A 19001-nucleotide genomic window follows, 5' to 3' on the forward strand; every position below is an offset into this window, starting at 1 on the left:
TTAAATGCGTTTTTGCAACCATTCGTATTTGCAATGTGGTCGTGAAGATGAATGACAATATCCAATAAAGGCCCTCCATATAATTTGCAAAGCTCACAGTGGAAGGGGTGAAAGTAGAAGAGTTGAATTTAAGTAAAATCGCTATTTATGAAATTATTTTTTTTGAAACGATAACTCGGTAAAACCGAGAGAAAGACCCCGGGTCTCGGGTCTTTGGTTTCGGGTATGTAGAGGAAGTACTTTCACAACAATGTAAATATTGTGAAGAAAATAATTCTTTATTCTTAATGAAATATTTTTTTTCCTCGAAATATTTCCAAAAGTATTTTTCTTACGAATCCTACAAGACACGTTTAAACCATATGGTTGAAATCCATTTACCTTTTGAGCCATCTGTTACATCTCTTTACACGACACGACCGCCTCAGAAGAAATATAACCCTTCTCGATTCACCGTGTTTATTTTTTGTTAAATAACTTTTTTTTTCTATCAGTACTCTTTGTAACACCAGTTTATTGAAATGGAAACACATTTATGTACTAATCGTTTTCTAATGCGTTTATCCGTTTGTAATTATATTTTACTAAATGTCCTTAAATATTTGTATGTTACCACTTACCGACTTTTTTATGTCTGCCGATTTCGAGACGTACCCGTCTCTTCGTCAGAACACCAACTAAACTAACAAGCAAAATCTACTGTACACGAAAACAACAAAACCCAATTTACAAAAAAAGTCGGTAAGTAACTACTTACATATAACTACATACAGATATTTAATAACATTAAGTAAAAAGTTTGACCACAAAGTTAATGTTTAGTTTTTTAGTTCTACGGCAGTTTATCAAATTGGAAACGGTAAATATTTTCAAGAGATTTCTTTCCGGACTTCGTTGAGCGAAATTTAGAAGCGTGAAGATTTTTTGAGTTTTCTGTATTGTGGTTGTGACATACTCGATGGTTTTGTCAAAAGCTGACACAGCTAACGGACATGTATGAATATAAAAGAAGTTAGAAGAACATTTAGTAAAATGTTTGACCACAAAGTTAATGTTTTGAATACCAATAATATGTTTTACTAGTTTGTTTTTTTAGATAACATTTCAATTAATATTTCTGAAATAACTGGAAATCATAATTTTATAAATATGAAGAGATAGAACGAGAGAGAAACAGAGAGCAACGACATTGAAATCTTATCTTCGGAAACTCGTTAAGCATCTCCAAGAGGACAATTTTTGCAATTATTATTGTCTTAGATGCGAGTAATATTTTGAATGTATTTGTTTTTTGTTTATTTTTGTTTAATCATACCAATCCTTTTTTTATCTGTACTCCCAGGAGTAACAACAAACTCATTTTGGGACAGAAAAAATATTTACATAGAGGTATGGTAATAATATGGCAATCTAGTAAAAAGAATCATATGTACATACAACTGAAAAAACATAGCAAGTTAAGTATATAATACGAAGAAATTAAAACAAATAATAAAAATATATATTTAACATTTACATATTGTAGGAAAAAAATATCCGAGGAAAAAGAGGAACTAAAAACTAAATTTCACCTTCCACGTACCTCCTCAAGTACTAATTTTTAAAAATTAATATACTTAGTCATTTTTTGACGTTCTTCTGACATTTTTAAACCGTTTTTTTCATCGATCTACCAGGGTTGCATTCTCATGCATATACAAAAAATGGAAGGATATTGTTTTTTTTGTGTTTGAAAAAAGTTTGTTTTATAATGTTTAGAAACAACATTCGCTTTTTATGAATCCCAATCAGATTCCTTCCTTACATTCTTTATCATTTCTTCCCATTTATTTATTTTTGCCGGATTTTTGGTAATACAAAAATAACATTAACTGACATTTAATACATTTTTAAAAATCGCATTCATGAATAAAGTGCACCCCTGTTGGTGAGAAGAGCTGAGTTTAAGTTTTGAAATTTAACCATAAACAAGTACCTAGGTACCTTCTTAAATTCAATATTTTAATATCAATAATTTTTAGTTTTGGAATTCAATCATAAACAAGTACCTAGGTACCTACTTATCAATCAAAAGTCTTTTTACAAGTTAATAGCAGGCAAGCCAACGTTTGGGCAGGACAACGTCAGTTGGGTCCACTAGTTGTAAGGAAATTATTGCATGTTCCGACATACGAACAAATCGACTTACGACCTATTTACGAGCTGTACATATGTATTTAAACCCACGACTGCATTAACTACTTTTTAATATTGTTACTCTTGAGACAGAAATCACGTAGACCAGTTTTATTATAGTAATATTTTTTTTCATTGTGTGATGTGTGAGCATCGCTAGTATTTTTTATTATTTCTAATATAGATTAATTAATGGACTTTTATAACAGGTAGGCAAAATGAAAGATTTATAGTAAAGAGATAGCTCAGCAAACCGAATAAAAAAATACGGATATATAAATTTTCATAATCTTTATTCCTGTCGGAAAATCAGCCATATCTTAATTACTACGTCAATATTATTCGAGTATATAAAAGTTTATTATAATAAATAAATATTCTTATAAGGCGCGTGACAGCCATGTTAGGTACATACATCGTCAGTAAGTGTAAGCATGATAGGTTTTTCAGTTCACTGGTCACCCTTGTTGGAGTCCTTGAGGGGGAGGTTGTAAATGAAGGAGTTGAGGAGCTGGAGGGACCTGGAGGGCTGGTCCGTGGGAACCATATGACCGGCATTCTTCACCATCACCTCCTGGAAGTTGCCCGCCGTCTTCACGTACCTGAAACAGACGAATTTCGTTATCGACAGTTTAAAAACTTATTTTTCAGTCGCTCGTAGATATCACTTTCAGAAAGAGATCACTATCAACCATGAAACTAGTTTCATGACTGAAATGGACATTTACGGCTGGTTGAAAATGGCCCTTAAAATTGGAATATTTAGGTCAGTCGCAAGAACTCCAACAGTTTTTTTATTGTTAATATTTATTTACATATCAACGGTTCAAAGAACCTTTTACAGAAATAAAACCAGCAGTGAACAATTAATGATGTAATATATAATATGAAATAAATTAGGATAATTAAAACTAAACAACTCAATAGTAAAAAAGAAACATAACATATCCAAAATGACAAATAAAAGATAACAATTAAATTGAGGAAATCTTCTTTTCTAAATATAAATATATCTAAGTAAAGTTAAGAATAATTTAACATAAAAATAAAGTAGCTAGAATTTAACTAGGTAAAAATAAAAAATAAAAATAATGCTACAATAATACTTTATATTTGCGTATTCAAATAAATAATTAAAAATGTCATTTTTTACATTTAAAAAGTAAAATATATTTTATAAAAATGCTTAGGCCGAGTAGTGTGATAAACAAAAATAGTTAAAAGTTTTTAAAAATTCCCCTTTTCTACCTAAAAGATTATGCGTAAAAAAATGTAAGTATTAATAAATTATATTTTAACTATTAACTCATTTTCAAATAACTGGGTCTTAAAATATTATATTAAGGTGTATTAATAAGCCACTGCTATAAAATCGGTTAGTGAATTACCCTGAGAGAGTTGTCCCGATGTACCAGGGCTTCCGGGGAGCCTCCAGGAAGTCAGGAGCGCCGCTCCAGTTCATGCTGCGGAAGGTCCTCTCGGAGAGTGGGTAGGCGCAGATAATGTCCATCTGTCCGCTGGAATGAAACGTCTTAGTCGATAATATAGTTCGTCATGCAGTCTTAGAAAAAACTTTTATAAAATACCGAGACATAATCTGAAATGTACTGAAAGCTCAAGGAATCAGTCAACACAAAAACTACCAAAAAAGTTCACGAACTTTGAATTTGGGGGGAAAGTCAAGGAGCCGATTTAAAGCTAGTTTTACGATAAAATGTAAGTTTTGAATCTGAGGGAAAAGTCAAGAAGCCGATTTAAAGCTAGTTTTACCAACAAAAAAAAAGGTTTTATTTTAAGAATTTTTGACGAAAACGCAACAATTCTTCATACACCCGTCGTCATTTCAGTTCGGTTTTATCCAACAGAAAGATTTTTAAAGAAATAGAGTTCTGAGAAAGCCTTTATTAATTAGATTCAAATGAAAAAGATTTTTTTTTTTAATTTTAGGGTGTTTTTTAACGAGTTATGTCTTAAGTCATTATTTATGTCTATTTCGTACAAAAAACTTTAAAGCACTATTTTTGCAGATTTAAATTTTGGTCTTTTGGATAAAAACGAACTGAAGCGACGACGTTTTACCGTATTTTTCCCCTGGAGTTAGGCACTAGAGCAGTATTTTTTTTACACACAATAGACATTTACCATTGGTGTGTTTTTCTAGTTTTACTTTTTTGATAAAAGGTTTGAAGTTGAAGGTTTGATCTAAAAACTCATAAAAGCCTTTTATCTGCCATCTTCTGGCGTACGGTATACAAATATATTAAATAATTTAGAAAAAACGTAAAAGGTACTGACGCAGAAAATGTTATTCTGATACTCTTTCTAAAAAAATCCGTTCAGTTTTGAGGTGCTGAAAACAGGAAAAAGAATCCTGGATTTTGTCGATTTTAGCTAGGTATAATCAGTCCGACGTGCAGTTTTTTCGCACAATATCGGGGAGGTTTCTGCGAGAGAGTGACAGAAAAACTATGTACATCACCGCATTTCCTCTGGAACGACCATGAACTTTTCTAATTTAAAAATATTTTTGAATTATATAAAACATTTATTTGAGAGATTATAATCTGTCATAGATATGTTTTTTATTTGATTTTATGATATGTATGCTTATATACTTGCATGTATTTTGCGGACGATAAGACTCCTAATTTAAATATATACGTATTTAGAAAATAAAAATGTTTAGAATGATAAGACGCATTGGTTCAAAAAGGGCACACCAATTTTCGGTTGAATTTTCAATGTAAAAAAATGCGTCTTATGGTCCGAAAAATACATTATATTTATAATTCCTGGGCTGGCACCTGAAGTGAAAGATTTGCTTTTAGGTGGTATCCGCCTCGTGGTCAAACGATCAGTGCGATTGCCTACCGTACAAGAGGCCTTGGGTGCGATTCCCTAAATAGGTGACAAAAAATATTTATTTTTAAAAAGTGGTTTTACATTAGAATATTTCATGTTTCCTGAACTGCCAAATGCATAAATTGTGAGATTGATCATCTACTTACCTTCATGTAACAAAAATTTATTAATATACGCTACGGTTGGTATGGTGTGCCGAAACAGAGCACAATGAACCATTAAGATGGAAAGAAAATGATGAGAATGGTGTATTATGCCTATACTGTAGTGTATTCAAATAAAATCCATTGAGGTGATTCTAATCAAAAATATAAAACTAATTATTCATCCGAGTAGATGGCGCTTTTATAATTTTATATTGAAAAATGCCATTTTTACGATTAATTTCAATGTAAATTTTACAAAGTTTGGTTTGCGGAAACTCTACACTTTATTTATTGTAACAAACTCCATAACAATATAATTTAAGCCCTTTTCACAAAATGGTGTACAAAACGAAAAATAAGATAAATAAGATATTTTTTGTTTGTACACCATTTTGTGAAAAGGACGTATTTAATATTGTTATGGTATTTGTTACAATCAATATGGTGTAAAGTTTGGGCAAACCAAGTTTTGTACAATTTACATTAAAAATAAATTTAAAAATGGCATTTTTCAATTAAAAAAATGTAAAAGCTCCATCTGTGAATAATTAGTTTAATATTGTCGTATAAAATCACCTTAAGTGGATAAGATTTCTTTAAGCATAATTTTTAAGTGTGTTTGAATAATAGGTTATTTTTTATTTTACAACAACATATTACAAACATAGTGATACAAACAATGCCTGTGAAGTTGCCCTGACTCGCTAGAAAATTCGTCTTGATTAATAAAGAAGAACTATAATTTTTTTAATCGGTCACCTGTAGGACATGACCCTGTAGTGCTCGAGCAGCTCCTCCAACCAGGGCTTGGCGCTGGTCATGAAGTCCCCGACGAGGGAGGTGTACACCTTGCCGATGGAGGAGAACTTAGTGGCGCCCACGTGCAGTGCCCTACGCACCTCGGGCCGCTGGATGAACTTCGTGAATGGCCCGTACAGGCTCAGCGAGTCCTCCTCGTATACGTAGTTGTAGATGGACTCCGTCTCCGACCGCTCCATGAACGTCCCCAGAGCGGCTCCGAAAAACTGACAACGTAATTTAGATTGATAAACTCTTTAGGGGATAATTTCCCGTTGTCTACAAACATGTTTCAACTGGTCCGAGAAGTGTAAAAATTAACGTGTATTTTTAGGCGTTACCTACGTAGCTCTTTTATTTCACAAAAAAATAACAGATTGAAGAATTATGTTTTTACTGAAAATTTTATTTTATTTTTATTTTTATATTTAATTATGTAGGCAACGGGGGCGAATCGTTCATATAAGCGATTATCCGCAGCTCAACATTATATTTGACTGTCAATAGTAATATTTTATAGAATAGCTTGCCCACCACATACCGCAAACGGCATCTGAGGACATAAGTCTCCTTGGCGGTGGCCACATACACGTAAAATTTGCTCGTTGCCGAACGAGAAAAGCTGCTCGAAGGAGCTCTCTGTTATCTGGTAGCCTTAGCATCTTTGCGTTGAAAGAAATTAATCCAGAAGTACATAATATGTACCTCATTGGACTGAGAAAACAGGGAAGTGAATTCTTTACTGACTGGGATTAAATTGATTGGACATGATCAATTCGCCGAAATGATTACAAAACTTTTTAAAAGCCTTGAAATTATTTTTAGAAGCCACCAGATCTGTATATCCGACAGGACCTATAACAGGGCCACGGATAGTAGCGAGAAGTGAAAGGGACAAGACCACAGGATTTTTTAGTAGTTAAATTTATGGAAAAATAAATGTAATTTATTATAAATTACCGTCACCGTTTACACCCTCCGAAAATAAATATAAATATCGGCGCCCAGCGCCCAGTCTGTTCTCAGTGATCGAAAAAATTTCTACATACAAATACGTGTACTGTATTTAAATTCTTAAAACCCAGTTGCTGTTTTTTCCTTCTTAAGTAAGCTTGTACACATTATTTAACGATTGTAAAATTATAAAAAAATTACCTTTTGAAAACGTGTTAAGAATGTGGAAAACATATATACTTTTATAGGTTTGAAAGACAATAATCTTGACCATATATTTTATAATGAAACATCGAAAAAGCTAAATATTTTCGAATTTCTAAGCTAAATTAAAAATAAATTGCCAATAGTAACCCGAAAGGCGGTGTTGTAGTCCCGCGCGGCCATGGCGGCTTCAGCAGCCAGCTCGAAGACCTTCATCTCTGCAGCCAACCTCTGGTCCGCCAGCCCAACTTGATACACAAAGCTGCTGTAGTCCATCATGGTTTCTGGGTCTATGAAACCGTTTCCGATCGCCAGACCCTGAATGTGGAGGCATAATTTGTTTTAATCAGTTTCTGTCTCGAGGTGGTGTCGCAGTTTCCAAATCTTAGTTCTAAGGTTCTCCGTTTTCTAAATCACAGTTGTTTTCACTATGAATGGAGAAAAAAAGAAAACTCAAATATTATCTTATATCAATGTTTTTTTTAAAGTTCATAATAAAAAATGCCCAAGTAAAAAATATAAACACTGTATTACCTATTCTTTTAAAATTAAACAAAGGAAAACATGAATGAACAATTATTACATTTAAAAAATACAACTTTTTGTTGAAATTAGTTAGCCAAATTTCTTGGTAGGAATACCTACATAGTAATAATATTGTTAAGTATCATCCTGTCATTAATAATAAAAATGTATTTTTTATAACGTGCGTTTGATTCCACTTTTATAAAGTTTTTCATTGAGCACAGTTTTCGGTAAAAAAGTAATACAAATGCTTTTCCTATAATGTTTTGAGTTTGTCCAAATTTTTGTAGACAAGGACAGAATTCAACTCCCTGGGGAGCTGTTAATATTAACATATTACAACATAAATGAAGAAAATTTAAGAAAAAGTAATATAGAAGTCTAGGTATCTACAGGGTTTATGACTTGTCATCGGCTGATTTAAGTGGCCACTGAACACACTGTGTAACATTTACCATTCCGCCCATATTTCAGCATCTAAATGCTTTCAATTCTTTTATCTGTTGATGTTTGTGAAGTTAAAGAGCTGAAATCTTCATTTATGCGGGTTTAGTTCACATTGTTAATAAATCCACTTGGTCCATAAGAAGTATAGAAATTTAAAAAATAAATTCAGGCGTTGTCTAGTATGTAGGTGAAATAATTCAATTATATGAATCTAACCCGCATAAATTACGGTTTCAGCTTTTTAACTTCACAAACATCAACAGATGAAAGAATTGAAGGAATATAGATGTTCAAGTATGGGCGGAATGGTGAATGTTTCACAGTAGATGCCTAGACGACTTTCTCTAAAATGTTATTTATTTCTGTTGTAATATGTTAACTTTTCCTATACTTTAATTTTTTTTATGTGAGAACAATTTTAACATAATTATTATTAGAAACTTGCTCTTGAATCGAAAATAAACTATTTTTAGTTGAAAAAAAATGCAGTTGTAAACGGCAATTTCAATATTGTAAACGACTTAAAACGGCAACGAATTAAGTAATAAGATACATTTTCGTTAGTATAAATTATGTTATTTGAACGTAGATTTGCAGAAAGCAGCGCCAGCCATAGAAAAGTGAAACTGAGAGAATATCCCTTTTGTGAATAGAGTGAATAATCAAATCTACACAACAGTTGTAATGTTTTCGACTTTAAAAATTGATTAACAATGAATACATTCGTTTTTTTTAATATAACAAACAAGAAAATACCAGTTTTAATGATTTTTAAAGTACCGTAAGATTTTTCTTGTGCTGTGGGTGATTTTTATTGCAAATTGAGAAGTGCCATTTTTGTGATCGACACTATTTTCAGAAGGTGATTATTACAGTTTTTTGTATGAAAGCGGTCTGACTGTTTTTAGCAGAACATATAATTGACCTTACTGCACCCGATAACACCAATATATTTTTTTTTTCAAAATTGTGGACTGGCTTCTTTCTGCATAACTACGTTCATTAATACTTGTATGTTATTTATTTGAAATGACAGACCTGTAAGTTGATCTTCATCTCGGCTGTCGGGTTGTTTTTGTAGATCTGGTAGGCCAGGGAGGGGATGTGCTTCCCCGCATACGACTCTCCGGATATGAAGAGAGGAACTTCCTGCAGCTCAGGAAATATGCGCAGGAATTGCTCCATGAATATGTAGAGGTGTTTCCCAATCTGTAAAAACATCTCAGTTATGTAGCTTCTACATAAAATTCATAACATATTTAAACATTCAACGCCGTATTGTCAGAACACTAGGCTCGATGGAATCACGTCTTGGTTATGATTTTACTGGGAGTCAAACCCGCATTTTTTTTTGTTGTTTCGGACTACATTACAATTTCCATGATCCAGTTTGATGTGATGATGCATAAAGTAACGATGAAACTGGTAGTGGTTAGGTCGGATACCGGATACCGGATATCCGGTGAGCCTCTAAGCCGGACATCCGGCCCGATGTCTAAAAAAATAGTAAAAACACCACGGTACTCAAATTTCTCTCATAGTTAAAAACAAAACTTTTTATGGGCTTACGAATTTAAATATCTTCATGATATTTTTAACTTATCTCTAATCTAACTAAAAGGATATTAAGACTATTAATTTATTGAGCAAAAAACGAAAAAAGGGTATTGGAAAAATCTCATGAGAAATGCTCCTCTAAAATTTCACGATTTTATCCAAAATAGAACTCCGAAACACTGTGTACTGGGTCAATATATTAATATCATGTAGTGTACTGTGTCAATATAATAATCTGAACCGGCGGGTACCCGATCGCTAATCGGTTTCGGGAATGATGTTTACCTGTGTCTGATTTTTAGTGTATCCCTCGTCATCCGTGAAACTAAATCCCGTTCCCACGGGATTATCGATGAAAAGCAGGTTATATTTCTGGTGCCACGAGTGAGGGTTTTCTGGAAACAATTTACTAAGATATACACAATGTTATTTACCTTGAAAATACATTTCGCGAGAGCAAACATAGCGAGAGAGACCGAAGTATAGTAAATACGCCAAAATACACTGGAAGAGTGGTCGGCAAACCGCGGCTCGCGAGCCACGTGCGGCTCTTTAACCACTTGAGCGCGGCTCACGGAGCGTAAGCTTAACCTTTTATTCGATTTATTTCGTCTACGAGTCCTGAAGAAGAACTTTCAGGATTTTTGCCCCTAAAACGTCCAACACGTGGCGAGGACATTGCAAATGCCGTCATTAAATGCACCTATAACAATACATACAGGCAATTACTTGGACTGCCTAGGAACTGCATTATTTTATTTTTATTCGATTTTTTTTATTTTTGTAAGCAAGTTGATTTTATTAATTTGTACTTATTAATGTACTTTCTTTTAAATTTTTAAGGATGTTTTTGGCTTAAAAATTTTTCATTAATATGTTAGACATATTTTGTAAGTTATCTCTACATTGGATTATAAAAATTCAATATGTTTTTGTTTTATATGGTGGAATTGGCTCGGCACTATTTTAACCATTTCACTGGAATAAAATGTATTATTTTGATTATTGTTATTAATACTTTTTATATTTTTTATTATATATAATTTATTTTTGGAGTTGTTGTCGTTTTTGTTGTTGTTGTTGTTGTTTTTGTTGTTGTTGCTGCTGTTGTTGTTGTTGCTGCTGCTGTAATTGTTTTTGTTGTCGTTGTTGTTGTTGTAGTTTTGATGTTGTTATTGCAGTTTTGTTGTTGTTGTTGTAGTTTGGTTGTTGTTGTAGTTTTATTGTTGTTGTTGTTATTGTTTTCGTTATTCTTGTTATTGTTTTCGTTATTGTTGTTATTGTTGTTGTTGTAATGATTATTATAATTGTTATTATTATTACAGAAAAACATCACATTTCCCTCGTTCAAATTGTTTCAATTGTAACAGATGCTGATGGGGCAAAAAGTATGATAGAAGTGAAAGAAGGTTTTTATTCCTGTTTCGAAGCCAAAAAATAATCACAAGATACTTGTTTACCATTACATCAGTAATCGAAAAATTCTTTGTACGTAGACATTTCCAGAATATTATTTTTGATGATCAAGATTGTCAATGTAGCTAAACCTCTTCGTCATCACCAATTTAAAGAGTTTATAGTTGAAATAGAGAGCGAACACGCTTTTTTTTGCTGCTCTTCTTCTATTCTTTATTATTAAGGTACGTTGGCTTTCAAGAGAAAACGTTAAAAGCGAAAAAATAAGAAATCGAAATGGTTGTACTTGATCTTTGGCTCTTTTGAGTAATAAGTTTGCCGACCACTGCACTAGAGATACAGTTGCAATATCACTTACAAAATTAATGAAATTGCATAGAAAGGAGTATTTTTTTTTTCGAAATTTTACAAAAATAAGGTACCTATACATTACGAAACCACTCAAATATTTTCACATACACACATTTCATTTATTCGAATTCACGCGTCCTAAAATTCTTATATATTTTATTTATTTATATTTAATATATATATATATTAAAATTAAATATAAGTTATTACATCATTACAATGGAATTCCATCAAGAATTGTCAATAAATAATTTAAATGAAAAAATTAATATACACATTTAAAAAAAAAGCCTATTCATATCTCTATGAGGCCAAGAACTCTGTGTTGAGTCGGGATACAACATAATGGAATGTGGAAGCATGCATATTATTAAAGAAAACTAAAAATAAAAATAATTTCAAAAACATAAATGTTAATAAACATCTGGACAACACGTTTAATATTATATAAATACAATAATACATGCAATGTCTCGCAGAAGTCTACTGCAATAGTCGCTTCCCTTAAACAAAATCAAAACATGTAAACTTCTCTCGGAAATGGCTTTCGTTTTGGAGAACGTAATATGTTTTAAGAGAAATTTCTCTGAGTATAAGTCGTTCGTGTTTTTGGAATAAAATTACAGGAAAACCTCGTATGAGTATTCTGCTGGGATCAGCTCTTGTAATCACATGACCAAAAATGTGTCAAACACTATTTTTACAAAAGAGGTCTAATGTCCTGTACCTTCATAGATTGAAACAATATCTCAAATGGGAAAGTTAGTGGACATCGAAGCATAACTCTAAGTATTAATTTTTGTACATTTATTAAATAATATTGTATTAGAACTTTAAATTATATGGTACTCGACCTTATGTTTTTAATTTAATTCCAATAGACCTTAGACTTAATATTGATGTATTTATTGATTGATATTAATAATAATAGATTAATACATATTTATATATATTAAAGAGAAGAGAAACAAGAAAAAGAAAAAAAACCGTTAACAATTAACAAATAGGTACATGTTTTTTTTTTTTTTACATTTGCAATTCACTATTTGTCGTCCAACTAGACAATAATCTGTTCTAAGGCTAACGAATTGTGAATTTATTGGTTTGCATTGGAACACAACAATAATAAAAGCGCACAAAAGAAGAATTACACTAAGCATCGACGAAATATAAAAAACACATTTTATTCTGTATTCATTGCGTAGCCTGGAGTATATCATGTATGCATAGGTAGAAAAAATAAGGGAGTAGCTACTATTTCAATAACTTTTACTAGCAGGAAAAAGCTGGATGTCGCCGACTGTTACATAGTACAAAATTCTGGCTCATGTAATCGGCACTCCAGGGCAGATTACAATGGTATGTTAACAGAGTTATCTTCGACTGTCTATAAAGAAAAATTTGCATTTGTGTACGAAAATGAGTATAATTGCATGAACATTTAAAGTATCTTCATCGGTTACCTATAATTGAATATGTTCAGAAGAAAAGTTGTATGCATATTCTGTTTTTCACACAGAAAACTTTAATTTTACTTTGTAGATAAAATTGATGATAAATGTAACTTCCCATTGTAATCGGGGCCCAGGGCTCGTTTCGGCTCGTTCGGCCCTACGGGTTTTAGTTGACTGGCCTATTGAGCCTCGGTTGGTTAGCTTCTCGGACACCAAGAATGGGCCTCACATTTTTTTTTTGGTATTCTGAGCAATCTAAATGTAATAAAAATAAATCTGCAACTCAAAATAATGCTTTTAAAACTACATAAACTAAACAGATATATTAAATATCTATTTAAAATGTTCGGCTAGTAAGCAATGGTAGAATTTTTGTATTTACTCATGTATATTTTCTTGTTTTGTATCATAAACCTATGTATTTATGTATTGAGTTGGCGTTTATCTTGTAGAACTCCATATTATAATGTTATTATTAAAATTAGCATTAAGATTTTGGCTACATCTTTAGTAACTTATTGTTGAATCGCAATTTTATGTATATTCAATCGTCTGACGATAAAGGTGTATATTTAAGAATGGATTCAATTATTTTTTTATTATTATAAGATTAATAATATTAGCATTAAAGGGACATTGACTCGAAACCCGGAGGTTGTCGAGTGCAATAATCCGGTTTACGGAAATCGTCCTATCGATTCAACTATCACAGGTATTTTAATAGGAAATTTCTGAAACCACATAATAAAATTATACGTCCAAATCTGAATTAATAATATTTCAATTAAAACAAAGCGATTAGAGCAAAAATTAATTCCTTTAGTTTCATTTAATTTGAAATTGCTTAGAAAAATTTTTATTTAAAGAATACCTTTAAGACAAAACACTCACCCACAATTAAGGGTACTTCATGCCAAATCCAAAATCCAAAATTAAAAAAAAGTGAGATATTAATAAAAAATTATTCAGAATATTTTTTTACTATAGTTTTAACATTTTTAGTTCAAAATACGGCTTAATTTCTAAGACTTGACTTTTAAATCATCGGCTTTGTTGCAAACATGGCAATCTCTACTTGAGTATTGCAAAGTTGGTAATGTATCAATTTTTATTTTATTTCACTACTGTTTTTTTACATAATCATGCTCATGTCGTCACTGCTAATGTATAAAATATTTACTGATTTAAATACAAAAAATAAGTTTTTAAAAAAGTTGAAGTATTTTATCAGTTTTTGTGATTTGCTCAAAATAAAGAAAGATGGATTTTGCCAGGTTTGCAAGTAGTACCCTCAATTCTGCCTATAAGCATGCACATTTCTTCTATTCTTTCATTTGTTAGTTTTTCTTCCATATTTCTTTTAAATCGTTATGTCTATTGAAATACCTATGTCAAACTCGGCGTGTCATTCAGAAAAAATCTGGACTTTTTCTAAACACGTTCAATTACAGGCTACCGACGAAGATTTTCATTCAAATATACACATTTTGGTACGTTAATATCTATTTTACTTTATAGTCGAAGATAACTCTGTTAAGCTCCGATTTTAATTGCTCCCCAGGGCCCTGATTACAATGGGAAGTTAACATTTATCTTCAATTTTATCTACAAAGTAAAATTAAGTTTTCTGTATGAAAACCAGAATATGCATACACTTTTTTCTTCTAAACATGTTCAATTATAGATTACCGACGAAGATACTTTGAATGTTCATGCAAATATACTCATTTTCGTACACAAATATCGGTTTTTCCTTAAAGACAGTCGAAGATAACTGTGTTAACTTCCCATTGTAATCGGAGCCCAGGGCCCGTATTATAATGGGAGTTAACATTTATCTTTAGGACAGGGGTCGTGGCGCAGTTGGTTAAACAGCCGACAGTGAAACTAATGCGGTTTGGTTTAAAGTGTTTTGGGTCGTAATAATGTTCTTAATGAAAAGCATCATCTTTGATTTCACGTGTTCTTATTTATTTGACGTTTAATCATCAGCGCAGCCAGATATGAAACAAAATGTAAACGCATGCAAAAAATAAAAATTCGTAAATTAATCATTCGCAATACCAGCCCTGGTATGACCCAAATGCCGTGTCACATCAAGGGATAGTAATATTTTTTGCTGACCTAGTAAACGAAAAAGTTTATGGGAAAAAAGTTTTTCTAACTTTTTGTTCATTATTCTGAAAATTAAACAACTTGTGAGTTTCTTGTTGCTGAATTTAATATGTAAAATCTCCAACTGAAATTTCAAACAATTTTAACACAAGCAAGCGTTCCAAACTTCATCAGTTGATCGATTTTATAAAAAAAAAACATTTTTATTCAAACCGAACGACAGGTTATTAAATAAAACCTTATAGATTGGTATATAAACAGTAATTATTTGAAGATATACAAAGTATTAACAACAAAATATGTCCCTTTGTATGTCTTTGCTCTAGAAATACATTGACCGAGCTGTCTTTGGATACTTCATTGTAAAGCCAAAGCATTCTTGGTATTGGTGAAGAGGAGCCAGTGTTAGGCCTGTATTTTCCAACAGAAAAAATGTGTTAGTTCGAATGGCGCGATTTGTAACATCGATGTTAATTTGAGATAGAATATCTGCAGCATCTATTTTAATTCGTTTTATATTATTCAAGAAAGCCGAGAAAAGGGTCTCACAAAAGTACGTTGAGGGAAATATTGCGAGTAAAGCCATCGCTAGATTTTTAGTAAACAATGAGTGTGATAGGTCACCCATCGCTGCCCTAAGTCTAGTTGGTAACTTTCAGTACCCATTTACAAACATTCGGACTTAAAATATCGTTGATTTTAATGAGTATTAATAAAAGTTCTAACCAACTAAATTTTCTCCAGATTTGTCCACGCTGAAGGGTCCCAGTTCTTCAAACAGTCCAAAGAGCGATGACGCCCCTGGGCCCCCCTGCAGCCAGATGACCAGGGGGGTCTTCTCCTCCTCTCCCGTCTGCACGGGGAAGTACCAGAACCAGAGGTGGGAGTTGTGGCGCTCGTCCACCGTCACGTAGCCGGCGTGGCTGTGGACCCCCGGCATCAGGTGTTCTTGTTCCACGACAGACAGGTTCCTGGCGTCAGCTGAGCGCCCGTCCTGGAGGTAGGGGGACAGGAAGAGCGGCTGGCCAGGGTCGGCTCGGTTGGGGGCTGCTGGCAACACGGAGTACCGACGGTTGAGAGCGCCCTCCCATACTTTCAACAAGTCTTCGGGAATTTCAGGGGTGGTATTGCATTCAATACTGAAAAAAAAAATCCTACAGAGAAAATGGTCAGCCTCAACTGGTGTGTGCGAAAAATCTTGCCTGGGATCGTGGGCTTCAAGGTTTTCATATTTCTTGTAAATTTAAGGATTCTCAAGTTATTTGAAGGATTTCAAGTTTAATATCCTTTTTTATATACCAACTTGTAAAAACAATTATACCTCAAATTCATTCATTAGACGTACCTGTAGAAATGACAATGGACTCAGTATTGATGTAGACATTTTTAACTGCACGTTGCATTTATACAGAAAATTTCTTCATGGGGTCGATTATTTGGGATAGTTTCTGAATGTGCAACTTGAGTGGTTTATGCTATGTATATATGCCGCGTGTAATGTATATGTTTGTGTATGTTTTATATGTGCGTTCATGTGTGCGCGTGAATGGCTAGGAGTGTGCATTCGGTATTTTTATTTATTCAAATTTATTACCAACGATAACCTTCATGGAAAACGCAAATGTTAACAATTATTCTTGTCTCACTTGAATTTTTATTTATTTTATTTTTTTGTCACATTTAATGTTTTTATCTTTTGCATAATTTATGAAAACTTAATTGGTCTTTTTATGTTGAAAAATTGTTGTTTTTAATACTTATTATGTATGTTTTCTGAATAACATAAAATAAAATAAAATAAAATAAAATAAAATAAAATAAAATAAAATAAAATAAAATAAAATAAAATAAAATAAAATAAAATAAAATAAAATAAAATAAAATAAAATAAAATAAAATAAAATAAAATAAAATAAAATAAAATAAAATAAAATAAAATAAAATAAAATAAAATAAAATAAAATAAAATAAAATAAAATAAAATAAAATAAAATAAAATAAAATAAAATAAAATAAAATAAAATAAAATAAAATAAAACAAAATAAAATAAAATAAAACAAAATAAAAATAAAATGAAATAAAATAAAATAAAGTAAAATCAAATCAAATCAAATCAAATCAAATAAAATAAAATAAAATAAAATAAAATAAAATAAAATAAAATAAAATAAAATAAAATAAAATAAAATAAAATAAAATAAAATAAAATAAAATAAAATAAAATAAAATAAAATAAAATAAAATAAAATAAAATAAAATAAAATAAAATAAAATATCGTTAATTTGGAATAAGAAAAAAAATAGCTAGGTTATTTAAAAATACAATTGTACTTTTTCGCATATTCTATGCAAAATGGAATAGAGTTAAAAGCTTTAACGTGTAAGTATTTTTTACGAACATCTAATTAAGTGGCGACATAAACCGTCAAAAAAAATTAAACCGCTCTCACGTAAAGTAGAAGAAAATCACATGCGTCGTTGTTCCAAATGTTTCATTTTAGTGTTTCAAAAAAAAAATTTTTGGAGTCACGAAATTTAGTATTGAAAATCAAAAGCGCTGACCATTACACTACTAGGCCGACATTTGTTTAAAACACTAATAATTATTATATTATTTTTTCATTACTTAGGTAAATAAACAGACATTTTTTGTTAGTATAAAATTTCCTGTAAATTAGGAAGTTCAACGCCACGGGAAAATGGATATAAAAAATGTTATCTTACACGAGGTAAGAATTTTAGTATTTAATTGTACAGCGAAGTTTTTCGAAAATGTCTGAAAAAATTGTTTTATAATACAAATGGACTACTTTGAACGACGCGACGTCAGAAGTTCTCGTCAATCAATGCGTTTACATGTGTTGTGATAGATTTACGGTTTCCGGAAAGTAATTTTTTTCAACGTTTAGTGTATTTTGACAGCTGCGGGGTTCTACTTTTACTAGTGACGTCACTGGGGGGGGAGGGGGGGTAATTTCAAGCTTAGAAAAGTTTAAAAAAAATAGCGATGAGAATACGATACATTGATTCACAATATTTTTATGTTGGGCTAAGTTTGATAAATTAACAAATAAAAAATACAATAAACCGCGGAACTTCTTCATTGTAAAGATGCGAGATGGCCTGTTATATATATTTATATTTTTTTTGAAATAAATATAAGCGTTCTTCTGATTTATCCAAATATTTCAGTTTTTGGGGCCATTTTCAACGAGTTTAAAATAAGTCCCTACGAGAAAATTGTAATCAAGTTGTGGTAAAGCAGAGTTCGAAGCTAGGACCTCTGATCCGTTAGTCCGCGACCCTAGCCAAGGGTTCATATTAATTCATTTACATTATCATGTAACAAATCATCAAGGTACGTTGATTGCAACGTACACTAATACATACCCTGATTGTAGTGTACGTATGTGCCACTAGGTGATAGGGGAATTATTTTAATTAAATAATAAATCATAGCATTTAAAATATAAATTGTCATTTTACTTTCTTACCATACTACAAACGACGTAAACAGTAACAGAACTAACAATTTGATCACCATTTTAATGCTCATTTTTGTAGTTTTATTATTTCAAGTAGTTTTGTTTGAAATACGTTGGCTCCACGTGATAGTTAAGGAAGCACTAAGACATTTTATTGCAAGGAGTTTCGTTATATTTCTATATTCTATCTGGTTTTACAAATAGAGTTTAAAGAACCGTTAGCATTACACGACTTTCCAGTTTTGATTAAACGCAGCGGGAATTTCCTGATCCTGGGTGTAATTTGTAAAATTTACGTGGATATATTTAACAAATACTGTATACACCGGGGGCGAATCGTCTAAATAAACGATTATGCACAGCTTACCATTATTTGACTTTTTTTAAAAGGAATAACCCGCTAAGTCTCTATTTTGAGGCTTTTCAGCAGGTGGGGTAGAGGGGGTATGGAAGAAAATAATGAAAAATACACCACAACACCCAGACCAATTGAGGAAAAATTATTTTTTGG

At 31.7% G+C, this 19001-nt stretch overlaps 1 protein-coding gene across 1 annotated transcript; it reads right to left on the reverse strand.

The window, feature by feature from the left end:
* Nucleotides 1-2451: 2451 nt before the first annotated feature.
* LOC148276521 (venom serine carboxypeptidase-like) lies at nt 2452-18704 on the reverse strand. The gene is made up of 8 exons (XM_088234149.1): nt 18500-18704; nt 15731-16143; nt 9954-10063; nt 9150-9320; nt 7290-7457; nt 5943-6208; nt 3564-3692; nt 2452-2777 (listed from the first exon to the last, which is right to left on the reverse strand). The coding sequence occupies exons 1-8, from the start codon at nt 18559-18561 to the stop codon at nt 2627-2629; spliced, it is 1470 nt and encodes a 489-aa protein (XP_088090275.1). The 5' UTR covers nt 18562-18704; the 3' UTR covers nt 2452-2626.
* Nucleotides 18705-19001: the final 297 nt, after the last annotated feature.

Source organism: Micrasema longulum, unplaced genomic scaffold (assembly GCF_059751315.1).
Source record: "Micrasema longulum isolate JH-2025_06_02 unplaced genomic scaffold, ASM5975131v1 h1tg001207l, whole genome shotgun sequence".
Taxonomy (NCBI): domain Eukaryota; kingdom Metazoa; phylum Arthropoda; class Insecta; order Trichoptera; family Brachycentridae; genus Micrasema; species Micrasema longulum.

What these genes read in the sequence shown, in the direction of transcription:
- LOC148276521 (XM_088234149.1), bottom strand. Translation starts at nt 18,561, where the DNA reads ATGAGCATTAAAATGGTGATCAAATTGTTAGTTCTGTTACTGTTTACG. An exon ending in AGATGAAGATCAACTTACAG is followed by an intron (nt 7,458 to 9,149) that starts GTCTGTCATTTC and finishes CTCCACATTCAG; the next exon opens with GGTCTGGCGATCGGAAACGG. An exon ending in TACAGGGTCATGTCCTACAG is followed by an intron (nt 3,693 to 5,942) that starts GTGACCGATTAA and finishes GTTTCATTCCAG; the next exon opens with CGGACAGATGGACATTATCT.